This window comes from Balaenoptera physalus, assembly GCF_965194825.1.
Source record: "Balaenoptera physalus genome assembly, chromosome: 5".
Classification (NCBI taxonomy): Eukaryota; Metazoa; Chordata; class Mammalia; order Artiodactyla; family Balaenopteridae; genus Balaenoptera; species Balaenoptera physalus.
In genome coordinates this window covers 28,843,021-28,856,939 of record NC_138884.1, presented here as the reverse complement: position 1 = coordinate 28,856,939, position 13,919 = coordinate 28,843,021, and the positions used below count along the sequence as shown (strand labels likewise).

General features: G+C 35.2%; 1 protein-coding gene across 10 annotated transcripts in view; it reads left to right on the top strand.

The window, feature by feature from the left end:
• Window positions 1-13,919, top strand: part of INPP4B (inositol polyphosphate-4-phosphatase type II B) — a 750,879-nt gene that overhangs the window by 613,616 nt on the left and 123,344 nt on the right. For all 10 annotated transcript variants that reach the window (XM_082463351.1, XM_082463352.1, XM_082463345.1 and 7 more), the window contains 2 exons: window positions 2,276-2,453; window positions 12,994-13,197. In XM_082463351.1, coding sequence (XP_082319477.1) covers window positions 2,276-2,453; window positions 12,994-13,197 — 382 coding nt within the window. The remainder of the gene's footprint in view (window positions 1-2,275; window positions 2,454-12,993; window positions 13,198-13,919) is intronic.

The window sequence follows — 13,919 nt, the reverse complement described above, 5'->3', positions numbered from 1 at the left end:
CGCGGAGCAACTAGGCCCGTGAGCCACAACTGCTGAGCCTGCGCGTCTGGAGCCTGTGCTCCGCAACAAGAAAGGCCACGATAGTGAGAGGCCCGCGCACCGCGATGAAGAGTGGCCCCCGCTTGCCGCAACTAGAGAAAGCCCTAGCACAGAAACGAAGACCCAACATAGCAATCAATCAATCAATCAATCAATCAATCAATCTTTAAAAAAAAAAAAAAAAAAAACCCAGGCCCTGACCTCATCCCCGAGTGAATCTCATGCCTATGAAAAACTCCTTGCCATTGTTACTTGTCATTTGCTTCAGTTTGCACTAAAATAAGTGGTATGTTTTATTTTTAAGCTCCTGCTTCTGAAATTAAAAAAAAAATCTACAAGTACAGAATTAAGAGTGAGTTCTCATCAGTGTCACAGGATAGCTTTTAGACAACTGTATCCCTCATTCATCAACTTCTTGTCTTATCTCCTGAATAGTCCAAGCACCAAGGTCATGTTTAAAAATAATTGTGAAAAAATAAATAAAATAATAGAAATATTTATTATATGGTCTCCCTGAAGAAACCGATATTTTGCCCTGAAAATCACTACTGTCGGGGCAAGGAGAGAGTGCTTTCTAAATGTTAATGTGTCTTATTGGATGCTGATATTTCAAAATAAGAAATGAAATTATGGGAATGTTAATCATTTAGCTGGTAAATGTAAAGAAAATATTCAGTAAATACTCATCACAGGTTGCAAGGTGAGACCCAGCAAAGGGCTCATGTGCCCACGGGTCAGAAAGCCAAACTCTGACAGCAAAGTGAAGATTTATTGCAGGACACCAAGCAAGGGAGGGGGAGGCAAGCCTCAGATCCACTCCAACTTCGTCTTTGAGTTGGAGATTTTTTTAAAGGGGAAAAAAAAAGGGGCCAGGATTAATCATCCTCTTGTGATAGTCCTTAATCCTTAATCGTAGTTTCGGGAGTCAGGATAACTGGTTTATGATTCTCAGACCAGGTGGCCATGGCTTGGGGTCCTGTTAGCTCATCCTGCCCTGGAGAAACAACCTGAGTTTGTAAGTTAATGATGCTATCGACAACAGCAATTTTAGTCATCTGACTGGTCGATGAGCACAAGACTGAGGTCAGAGGAGACAAGAAAGGGAATAAAGTTTTGGATAGAGACATGAATCATAAATTAATTTATAATTGATTGATAATTAATCATAATTAATCATAAACAAAGTTCTCGGTAAGGGAACTTTGTTGTGAGGGGACTTGGTTTCAAAGATACTATGAAGAAATCATTGATGATTGGATATAAAGGGATATAAACAAGTGTTGCACCCACTATGTAAATGCACCATCCATGGCCACTCTCTTCTTTTTCTTTGGCTGATGTTTTGCTGTTTTACTTCTTTCCCTGCTGGAATGCCTCCTTTGTTTTTCCTAATAAAACTGGCCAAAGACTTCTTCATTCCGTGGAATTCTTACATCCGTAACATGCTTGACCAACTCCTAAATGATGACTATAAAAGTCATTCTTTCATTTGTAATCAATTTTAGGTATTTTTACAAGTCAAATGAGAAACCACAAGGGGAACAAAAAAGGTGATGAAAAAAATAGCATAATGGAATTTTTATGCCGTCATGTCCCTTTTCTATCCAATAAAATTCTCCATATGCCCACTTGGCATTAATTTATATTCTCCCCATTTCTCAGCTATTTATGCCCCCTGCCCTAAGTATCATGGGGAAAATATACACAGTAATTATTAAATGCTTGCTCTGTGTCAGGCATTTCACATGAATGATGACCAATCTTACCCCTCTTAGAACTGTTTGCATAATTATTCCCACTTTCCTGATGAGGAAGCTAAAGGCTGCCCAAGATCACCCAGCTAGTAAGTGGCAGAGCCAGGATCTATATTCATATTGGCCTAAATATAAAGGCTCATACTTTTCTCTCTGTACTGTGTGACCTCAAGTTCGCTAATAATTATTAATACTATTAATACTAATTTGTTTTGGATACTAATACTTGACATATATAATCATGAAGAATCTTCCTAGTGATTGAGCAAGGACTGGATTTATTTCACCTAGTCTTACAAAATATCTTGGTCATTTGACTTTAAACACTCTTTGGATATCATAAAAATCTCTTAGAATAGTTCTTATCTGTTCAATAGGAAGTAATGCTATTTGGAGTTCTGTTTATCATTTGCCATCTGGCACTAAGTGCTGAAAAGTCTTCCTGCTCGTTGTGTAACTTGCCTTTATCTTTGTTGTTGCAGTACTGGATACCAGTTTATTTACTATTCACCTGAAAACACAGCCAAAGCAAAAGAAGTTCTCAGCAACATCAATCAACTACAACCTCTTATAGCAACCCATGCAGACCTACTGCTTAATTCTGCAAGCCAGCATTCTCCAGACAGCTTGAAGAATTCTTTAAAGATGCTTTCAGAAAAAGTAAGATCCAAATCATCACTGCAGTGGGGAAAATGAAATACCCAAATCCCCGTTGGTACTGCTTTCTGCATACATTGCCTTTCATAACATCTGGAAATGTAAAATAGACTAGGTTAAAAAGTAAGCTTCAAAGTATTGCCACAGGATCAAAATGAATTGGCCTCATTCTCTTTTCAAATTTTACTGAGCGTTAATTTTTTTTCCTAGTAGGAAACGAAACCTATTACTGGTTGAGGTATATTTTCTCTTTTCCTTGACATCTTTCATTTTCTTTGGTTCCTGTTTGTATTAAATGAAGTAAATTAGATTTTGAAAATTATTTTCTCTGGTGATCACCTAATTTTTATGCATATGAAGCTATACCTTTGAGTCAGAATGTCACTTCATTTGAGAGCAGAATTTTATGTGGATTCTTATCAGTGACATGGGGTAGTTCCTCTGCCTCAGTTTACTTTCTGTAACATTATCAACTGGGAGAAGGTTCTAAAAATTTCTAAAAGTATTAGTTATTGTTTGAAATGTAGTAGGACCTAGGTCTTAATTTTTCCAAAGGTGACTTACATTTGTATATGTAAAGAGGAATGGTAGTCTGGCATGGGGTAAATACTCAGCATCAATTTCCATAATGAATTAAGGCATCTGAATGATATGGAGAGAACCCAGATAGAAAAAGTCAAATGGCAGCTTGAATAGAAATGCAAAGTCAAGTATCCTGGAGTCCAATTCCAGTACACTCATTCGTAACCTCTGCATTCTGAGGACGTCTTGAAATTTATTATGAGATACGTCCAATGAACATGCCCTTGAAGAAACTGACCAAAGACAATTTTCACGGTAACATTTTAGAATAAGATAACAGTGTAGTTCTTTGCGTCCCTGAAGAACAGATTCATAGAAACCTGAATACTATATCTGTATATATTTTTGACTCAGTTATGTTAATTTATAATAATAATAATACCTTGCCCTTCTTTAACGTTTTAAAGTCTACATTTCCACATATTTTTCTCATAGGGTATAACCAGTATATATTTTCAGAAAAAATTAGCTAATATGTATTCAGAAAGGTGGGGTGAATTGTCTAATAAATTAAAAAATGAAAAATCAAAACCCAAGACTTCCAGTTCAAAATGCAACCTTCCTTCCATGCCAAAACAGGTACCTCCATCAAGAAAAGGGAGGAAAAAATTGACCCAAATTTTACAACTACCTACGTTGTCAAATATTGTGCTAGTGACTTCAGTGACTTAGGTTATTTCATTTAACCTTCAAACTGTGGGTCCATATTATCTCCATTTCACAAAGCAAAAGATTGAAGCTCAGAGAAGTTTAAAAAATGTGCAAAGTCATGCAACTAAAGTCAAACCCAGGATTCAAACAAAACTAGGGCTCAGACCCAGGTCTGGTTGACTCCAGAATGGAAACTCTTTCTGGTATCCTCCATGCAATATATGTTTTGATATTTCCTTTTTTAAAAATTAAAAAAAAAATTGTTAGACAAACTTCTCAACAATACTTAAGTATTCTAATAGTCAATGAATATGTCTAATAGTCAATGAATATGTTATGGCTAAGAAAAAGGGGAAAAAAGTGGAGGGTGTCGCATCCAGTAAAATAATAGAATTTCTTTTTGGGTCGTTTCTGTTTTGGATTTGTAGGTGAGGTGAGGTTTTCCTGGGTTCACCTGAACAGAAAATTCTAGCAAACAGAACATCACTGTGGTGATTTCAGAGCAGTATTTATATTCTTCCTGTGCATTGGACAGGGATTTGTCATTTCATACATCCTTCACATCTTGCTGCAGTGATTTGGGGGCACGGCAGGGCAGGTATTTTCTCCTCCTTTAATTCAGCATTGCTCCAACTTTTTTCCCTATGTTTTTTTTTGTTTGTTTGTTACTGAGTAGACAAGCTTCGTCTACTAAGAAATCTGTCAACACTTGAAATCACGCGGATTTTTTAAAGTTAAATTTGCAAGCCATGCATTTCTTTAAGAATTCATGCCCAGAATTTCAAAGAAGTATCTAAGTTAACAGAGTTTTGCATAGTGTATGAAGACAGTTACTAGCTCATGGTTTAAAATAAACTATGATCCATGAATCTAGCATCAAAGATAAATCATTTTAGTGGCATCTTAAATTTTAGTGTAATTTAATATTAGCAAGATTTAACTTAAAAACATTTCATGTTTAAGATCAGGGACTTGCACACTGTGGGTTAGAGAATAGGTCTTTTTCTTCATTGATAGTCCCCTTGTTTCTTTTAATGAATCTGAACTGACATGTTTGGAAAATAAGTTCTTGAGTTGTTTTCTTAGGAACTCATCCATAGGACATAACTGAAATTTCACAATAAAATTTACTATAAATTTTTCATATCCTAATGTGCACAACCTCAATTAAGTTATTCTATTTTTTTTTAAATAGTTCTGAAAAAAAGAATCTTCTGAAGGATAACTGGGTTTGTTCGCTGCATATTAGTTTATGAAAATATTAAAGAATTATTTAATGTTATGATGTAGGTTTATAGCAAAAGACAAACTCCAACTTTACATAACTAATCCCAACAGAGAAAACAAAGCATAAGCCAAATTTTTAACATAAGATATGAAAGGTTAATAATAGAGTGGGATAAAAAAATGCATTTTCCTTTTTTTCTAGACTCAAATTATACAATACTGTGACAAAAAGAAAGGAGAGAGAGAGAGAGAAAGAGAAAAGTAAAGTAAAGAAATTCAAAATGAAGACGTAAGGACACAAATGTAGGCATGTATCTCATTACTCAGATATATGTGTGACATTAGTTTCAAATGCCCATCATAGTCTCCACTCCATAGAGATTGATAGACCTTGTTTAGAAAGTCATTATTATTATTATTCTCATCACAAAGCAGTATTGAGCACCTAATTGTGTGTGGTATTGTACTCAATGTTGTATGACAAATACTACACAGACATGGTCCTTAATTTTACAGTCTAAGAAATTAAAAGCATGGACTATTTCACAATGTGGCAGCTGTGAAATGGTAAACAACAACAAAAAAGGATTTGGTCACAAACAGTAGAGGCTTTGCTCACAATATATTTGAGAAAACCCAACACCTTCCAATTCCTAGTATCTTTTCAACCTTAACATAGTATACCAAAGCATTCTGCTGTATTCAAAGAAAGAAACAAGCATTCCATTCTAAAACTTAACTCAGGATTTTCTTAAGAAATGTTCCGGTTTCCTTAATAACAATGCCGGAAAGTCAGTATCCTAAGATGTTGAAGATATATAAAATATACAGAACATTGATTATGTTGATTACTTAGGTACTGAGAAGGAATTTCTTATTGTTTATTCACTTCCACTACTCTCTCTCAATCCCAAACTGAGTAGAAGAATTCAATGAGTTTTCGTTTGTTTTTCATAGTTGGTGAAAGTATATATCTACATATACACACATACATACATGTTAAATTCTAAGGGAACTTGAAAGTAACTAGCGTAAATGAAGGTGAAATTTCAGGATTAGAACTTATGTTTCTTCTTTTCATAGGCTCCCTCATATGGTAAATATTTAATTGGTGAAATCAGTACTGTTATATAAAAACAAAACTGCGTTTATTAGAATATTACAAACAAGGAAAATAAAGGTAAGAAATTAAAATAATATTAAGAATGACACTTAACACATAAAATACATGGAATTAGAACTTCTGTTTCTGGCCATGATAGGGTAATATAGATCCTCTCAAACGACAAAAAGACAGCTAGACAAAATGTATAAAATAATGGTTTTTAGGCATTGGAAAATAGGCAGCATAGGAAGATGACAGACTATGTGACCTTATAATTGCCTAGTTTCTTCCTGGAGGCAGTTTCCAGGCTGCAGCACAAGGAGGGAGAAGCCAAACAGCAACTTCTCAAGTTGGGGAGACAGAAAGTGGAGTTCAGGAAAAGCCAAGATGGCTAAAATTTGCAGAGCAGAGTACCAAAAAGGAGGGAGCTGCATACAGAAAGAGCCTTGGGCGTCTGTAAATGGGTGCTTTAAAATCTTTACCTGAGTACTGATTTGCATATGCATGTGAATAAACTATCAAAATCCAGGGAAATAAGTACGAGAAATAAGCATACAAAATAAGTTCTGGTGGTCATACGTGACTCGGAATGGTTTATCTCCTGACCAGCAGAGTGAGAAGACTTTGTCATACGTAGAGCACTGCATAGAGCCCTCAGAAGGGCATGGCCCTAGTAGTGGGGCTAAATTAGTCCTAGATTAAAGAAGGCTGCTCTTGATTCACCCTAACAAGGCTTAAAAATAAGGTTTGAAATGATCTTACTGAGTCCTCCTACTGAGTAACTTAACTTCATACCAAAACAAAACCCAACATTTTTTAAAAGAATACAATAAAATATAGCAACAAGAATGTAAACTCAAAATGCCCCTGGCATTCAACAAGCATATACCAAGCATGCAAAGAAGCAGGAAAATATAACCCGTAACTAGAAGAAAAATTAAGCAATAGAAACAGAACCAGAAATGACAGAGGTGATGCAGTTAGTAGATAAGAACTTTAACATGGCACTTATAAATATGCTCACATACTTATGAAAGCAAAGAAACATATAAAAAGGATGAGGAGGAAAAAAGGAAAATTAAAAAAAGAATCACATAGAACTCAAAGAAAAGTGAAATATAATTTCTGAAATAAAAATATGCACTGGGTGGAATTAGCAGATTGGTCACTTCAGAAGAATAGATAGTGAACTTGCAAACATAGGATTAGAAAATAATTAAATGAAGCACAAAGAGAAAAATAACTGAAAATGATAAAACAGAGCATGAATGACTTATAGAACAATACCAAGAAATCTAACATACATATAATTAGAATCCTAGAATAAAAGAAGAGGGGGACAGAAAAATATTTGCAGAAATGATGACCAAAATTTTCAAAATTTGATGAAACTATGAAACTACAGATCCAAGAAGCAAAATGTACTCCAGCAGAGTAAATATTAAAAAAAAGAAAGAAACACAGATATTAAATTGCTGAGAAACAGAGGTAAAGAGAAAATTATAAACAACCAGATAAAAAGAAAAGAAAAAAAAGGCACATTATGTGCAGAGGAACACAAATAAGAATTGTAAAAGACTTCTTATTAGACACTATGCAAACCAGAAGATAGTGGAGTAACATCTTCAAAATACTGACATACATAAAAAGTTACAATTCCATATCTAGAGAAGATGTCCCTCAAAAATAAAGGTGAAATAAAGATCATTTTAGACAAAAACTGTGAGATTTCATACCAAACTTACACTATAACACATTTTAAAGGAAATGATCCTTCATACAGAAGGAAATGATACCATGGAAAATTTGGATCTACACAAAAGAATAAAGAGTGCCAGAAATGGTATGTATGTGGACAGAATTTTAAAAATCAAAAGTTTAATTTACTTAAACATATTTACTCTTTAAAACAAAAATAATATTCATTGCATGGTTTGTAACTTATTAGTGTAAGCACAGATATATAGATCAACAGAATAGAATACAGAATCTAGAAATAGACCCATACATATGTGTTTAATAAATTTAGACAAAAGTGCAAAGGAAATTCATTGGGGAAAGGATATCTTTAACATATAGTGCAGGAACAATTGGATATCCATATGCAGAATAAACCTTTCCTTATGTTTACCTCACACTTATATAAAAATTGATTAAAAATGGATCATAGACCTTAATATACAAGCTAAAAACAAACAGATAAATAAATAAACAAACATCTAGAATACAACATAGGAGAACATTTTTTGTCATCTTGGGTTAGGCAAAGGTTTCTTAGAACACAAAAAGCATGAACCAAAAAAAAAATATGTAAGACTTCTTCAAAATTAAAAACTTTCAAAATTAAAAACTTTCATTAAAGTTTTCAGAAGACACTATTAAGAAATTGAAAGGGCAAGTCATAGACTAGGAGAAAATATGCATAAAATAGGTACCTGACAAAGGACTTGTGTCGGAATGTATATTCTTACAACTGAATGATGAAACAATTAAAAATGAGCAAAAGAATTGAAAAGACATTTTACCAAAAAAGACAGATGGCAAATAAGCACATGAAAAGATACTCATCATTATTTGTTATTAGGGAAATGCAAATTTAAACTAAAATGAGGTACCACTAACCACCCACTGGAATAGCTAAAATCGAAAGGGCTGAGCATAGGAAAAGTTAGGAAGGATATGGAATAACTGGAACTTTCATCTATCACTGATGGGTACACAATTGTTGGCAGCTTGAAAAACAGTTCATCAGTGTCTCATAAAGTTAAAAGAGATATATATGAGCTATCCATCTCACTCCTAGTTATTTACCCAAGAGAAGGTCTGTTCTGTAGGTACTGAGAAGGTTGTTAAGGGCCTAAGACCTGGAGGCTTGCTTTGTGAAGATCATCCTCAGAGCCAAAACTAGGCTGAGTAAGGACAGAGAGATTTGAATTATTGAGCATCACAATATCAGTAATGCTTTTGGGGAGCTTGATAAAATACAAATTCTGATTCAGTAGTTCTGAGATGGGACCCAGAAGTCAACATTTTAGTGTTGATGACCTTGGATAACATCCTGAAAAAAGAAGAGTTAAAGAAAAGTAAATCAACCAGTAAGAAGACTATGGAAATATCAACATGGAATGCAGAAAGGGTATTAACTAGGATTAGCTGTGGGGATACAACGTAAGGGTCAATCTTTGAAATTATTGAAAATATCTAACGACTAGAAATTGATCACTGACCCAGAAAATAAGTATTACTGAAAATGATCCAGACGTTTGGACTCAGAGTTGCTGAGTAGTAATGATACCACTCAGATGGAAAACAGGGAAGAACACATTTATTTGAAAAACTTGAGATCGGGCTGAGACTTCTCAAAAAGCTTGCAGATGAAAACCCTTGACCATGCTGATTCAGGAGGTAAGCAGAAATGGATTTTGAAGACCTTGGCATAATAAAAAATGATACTTGAAGTTATGGAAGAAGGGGTTACATCACCAATGGAAAAATGCTTTTGAGAATGTGGTTTAAGGTCCCTTGGGGTCCACTTACCACATTTTGAGTGAGCAGGGGATTATGAGTCAACAGCAGAAACTGAAAAGGTCAGTCAAGAAAGAGAAGCATAAATAGAAGAGTACACTTTACAGTTTTCAGTGAACTCCCGTAAGGGTTTCACAGATAGGCATTGTAATTTTGTACATACTGGGGAAAAGTTGTTATGTGATTTAGCCAAGGTCAAGTGGATAATTTATATAAGCTGCCCAGATGTCAGCTACCTCTCCTGGCTGAAAGTTCAATGTTCTTTGCTTTAGGGAATGTTAAACGCATATCAATGTACTAATGTCAAGAATAACACTATGAAATAATTAAAGCATATCAAATTTTAAAATAAGCAGGATTCTTTTCTTGCCATATACATGACTATTAAAATGATAATTACTTGTTTTATGGTATTTTGTATTGCAGATGAGATTAGGCATGGCCTTGAATTTTTTTCAGTGACTCTAAGGAAATTCTAAATAGAATGGGACTTTGCTTAATTTGTTGAGTTCTCTAGTTTAAAAGAGTATTTTTAAATGAACATATTCTAACTATTCCTCTGGCATTAGTATTCAGGAAACTAGGAAATGTATCCCCAGGAGAAGTAATTTTTAGTAGTTTTGTACTTGCAGATAATTCTGGGTGTTACTTTGAAGGATACTTGTATGAGCATATGAATTGGACAAATGGGCAGAAAGGCAAGAAAACATTTTCTTTTCTTTTCCTTTTTAAAATATAGAACAAGTGAAATAGATCTGCCTTGGGTTCAGAGTTTATGCTTTTTTACTATAATCTTACGCCGATATTTTAAATTAATTGCTTTGCCTACCTTTACAATAACATTTAGTCAGCCTTTCTTCTTTCGCTTACTGTAGTTGGAGCTAAGTAAGAAAAGGAAAAAGGCTTTCAGAACTCTGAGTCAATAGGCAGCTCAGAGAGACATGGTCACCTCCTTCCCTGATGCTTAACTTCCCTAGTATTATCTCAGTTGTAAGAACAGCAACATACAGATGTGTTGGGATTGTGTGACTACATTAATCTCTTCAAGCTGATTTATTTTGATGGTAAAACACCTGGGTCTGTATTGGTCTACATTTACCAAGTAATACCGGTCAAGAAAAATTAAGATTTTTTCCGGGTCAGATGGAAATTGCAGTGGAATATTTTGCTATTTTCTAACAGAATACGATTCTATGCACAGCATCTGGGTGGTCCAGAGAGTTTCCAAGGAGTCAGATACATGTTTCAGTATACACACAAAGTAGAAGAGCAGCTTTTATTGTGTTTGTTTAAGATTTTGTGCGTTATATTCAGCTACCCTCCCCCAAAATTCTAGGTTGTAAAACTGCAAGAATCTACTGTATTATCTCCCATGTCTTTGGTGCTAAATCAACCCAAATGAGATTTGAGTAAATTAAGAGGAAACTCTGTGTGCGTGCTATGGGAGGAAATAGTGGTGATTACAAGAACCATAGGAAATTTCATTGGGTGTGAATAGTATTCAGCTACATAGTAATTAGTGAGTGTTATGGAGACTGGAGCTGTAGTAGCAGGAAGTCAAAGAAGTCAAGCTGTTTTGCTCCAAAAATAAATCAAAAGAATTTATTGAAACTATCAAGAAAGAAATAGTTAGGTTAAGCTGAGAGGAAGTAAATTCACATTTTTAATATTTAAATTCACATTGATAGACACATCCATGCTCTCTGGAAAATTATGTAAACAGCATGTTCCCCCATTTTGCTATAACTATACTGACTTGTACTCTCTAGCCAACTTTTTCATCCATTCTTTTAATTAAAAAAGCTCTGCCTTATTTTTATTTTCTTAGTTATTACAAAAATATTTTCCAGCCTCTTATTCTAATATATCCTCTTTTTACCATATTTCTTGTCTACTTACCTTCAAAGTGCCTTCAGTATGACTAACAGATTAAAAGAGTGTTTAAAACATCCATTAAAATTTCACAGGGCAGAGAGTTAACATCAGCGATCGTGGACACAATTAACTATGAGAGCTGGTAGATGTTCAGAACACATGGGGAGCCAGAGTTAGAGAAGAAGGGGAAGAAGGACAGAAGGATCGAGGCTGAGGGTCATGGTGGATGGTGTGGAGTAAGGGGAAATACTACTGAATTTGTTAGAAAACTTTGACTCTGTTCCCTTTGTGCTGCCAATCAGCAGTCTGCCCTAGAACAGATCATCACACTTTTTTCTTAGTTTTTTAATCTGGTTAGTGAAGAAGTCCACTCAACTCCCTTCTAGCTCTAGAATTTCACGATCCATTGCAAAGATATAACTATGCAGATATGACAGGGTCTTATTAATTAGGTGCTTATTTTGCACTTGGTTTAACTGGTTTTCTGTAATTGTCCACACTTACAACAGGGAGGTTGAGAGACAATTTAGTAACAGTTATTGAGCATGGCACTGCTGACTACATATTGAGAGAGCACCAGTAAATGATTACCTTGAGTTACAGCATTGGTGAAGACTGCATTATATCCGGGAGTGTCTCAGTAAATGATCTGTGATTCAAAATAATGCTGTGGGTTAAAGGGCCCCTTCCCAACAGATTACAAAGCATAAATATGTTAACAATGTGGGTCAGTGCTTGAGTTACTTCTCTACTCTTTGAACAGATTGGTAGGCCACGTGTATGTTAAGTGTACTATAATACAGAAAATCAATTACTGCACCCTGCAGTGTATAACAGGGTGAAGCCATTAAACATTTCATCAGGAAATTGCAGAGTACAGCTGTAAAGTTCTTTATTGTTGGAAAGCCATCATTACGATAGTACTTACTAGGTGTTTACCACCAGCTTGTAAAACCTACATGGCAAGTTTCATAGTAACCTCGTTAACACTGAACATTACTGAAACCATTTGGTGGAGGAGACAGTTTAGAGGGTAGTAATGGGGAATAAAAGCCAAATGTTTTCATGGGGAAGACTGCCTATGTCATCTCTACTGCTGAAATCTGTCCATGATGCTAAAAAGAAAAAAAGGTCTCCTGCCTCTATTTTTTTTTTTTTTTGACGAGATATGTCATTCTTTAGCCTTTAACTCTGTTTAAAATACAAAATAAACATAGTCTGATTACATTTTCTTTAAAGGTGTATTTGGAATTACTTGAAAGGCACAGCAGGGAGATGGTGTTCAAATGGTACTCCCCAGTGAAATACATCACCAAAGACAGGATCTGGAACTAAAAGAGAGTGGGCTGAGGAGACAGATGGTGTTTATAATGCATATAGAACCTCAGCATTAACTTTAGAATAGGACTCAAGGCCTTGTCGGAAACCCAAACCAAACTATTTTCCATTGATCCATATGAATCATTTTCTCTCTCTGTTGCCTGCACTTTTTCCACCATCCACACCACTCAAGTGCCAGCAAATCTGCCACTGACCTTTTCAAAGGTCTGTGCTGAATCTCTGTCAATTTCTTTCCAGACAGAGCTTTTCGTACATGCCTTCAAGGATCAGCTGGTCAGAAGTGCCCTTTTAGCACTTTACACTGCCAGGCCAGGAGGTGTTCTTAAGAAGCCATCCTCTCCTAAGAACAGCACAGAGGAGAGCAGTTCCCAGGACCCACCCCCGCCGATGAGAAGGCAGGATTCCATACCGCATCATTCGGACTACGATGAGGAAGAGTGGGTAAGTTTTTTATTTGTTTTTTCACATGGCTTGCCTCTCCGTGTCTAGTCCCGAAAAGTAAAGCAAGAATGTTCAAAAAAAAAAATCTCTGCTTTTCATGAAAACAAGTCGGAAAGCAGTCATAATACAGATTGTGGATACATAGGTTACATTTTTCCTCGGGGCAAATGATAAAATGGAAGTTTTATTCCTGATCACATTTACTTGACGTGAAAACCTATTTGCTATCAAATAGCTTCTATATATAACATATACATTATATATATTTTATGTACATATAATGCAGTCAAAGAATAAATATCTCCAAGAAATGTCGTCAAAGCAAGGATGCCACAACTGCAAGACTCTATAATATCAATACTTTTCCTTATTTATTGCTAAGGTAATATAAACCATTAAAATTGTTTTTTTAGAAAATGAGTCAATAATCATCTATAATCTACTACTTAGATGCAACGAGTATTTTCATTGGTGCAATCCAGCGTGTAAGTTCTGGACACGCCTGAAGAAGTGTTAACATTTATATGGCAGTGGACACAAAGATCTCTTAAGTCCTTCTTGTTCATGGGTTCTATTATTTGTTTAAAAAAGATGTTGCTCCAGGTGGCTCTAAAATTGACAGGAGAATGGCCACATAAAAGCATCTGAAAAAATAACTAGTAAAGGCACATAAACCAAAGAAGCCAACATGGTGATAGGAACCGTAGGTGGGCAGAAAAAGA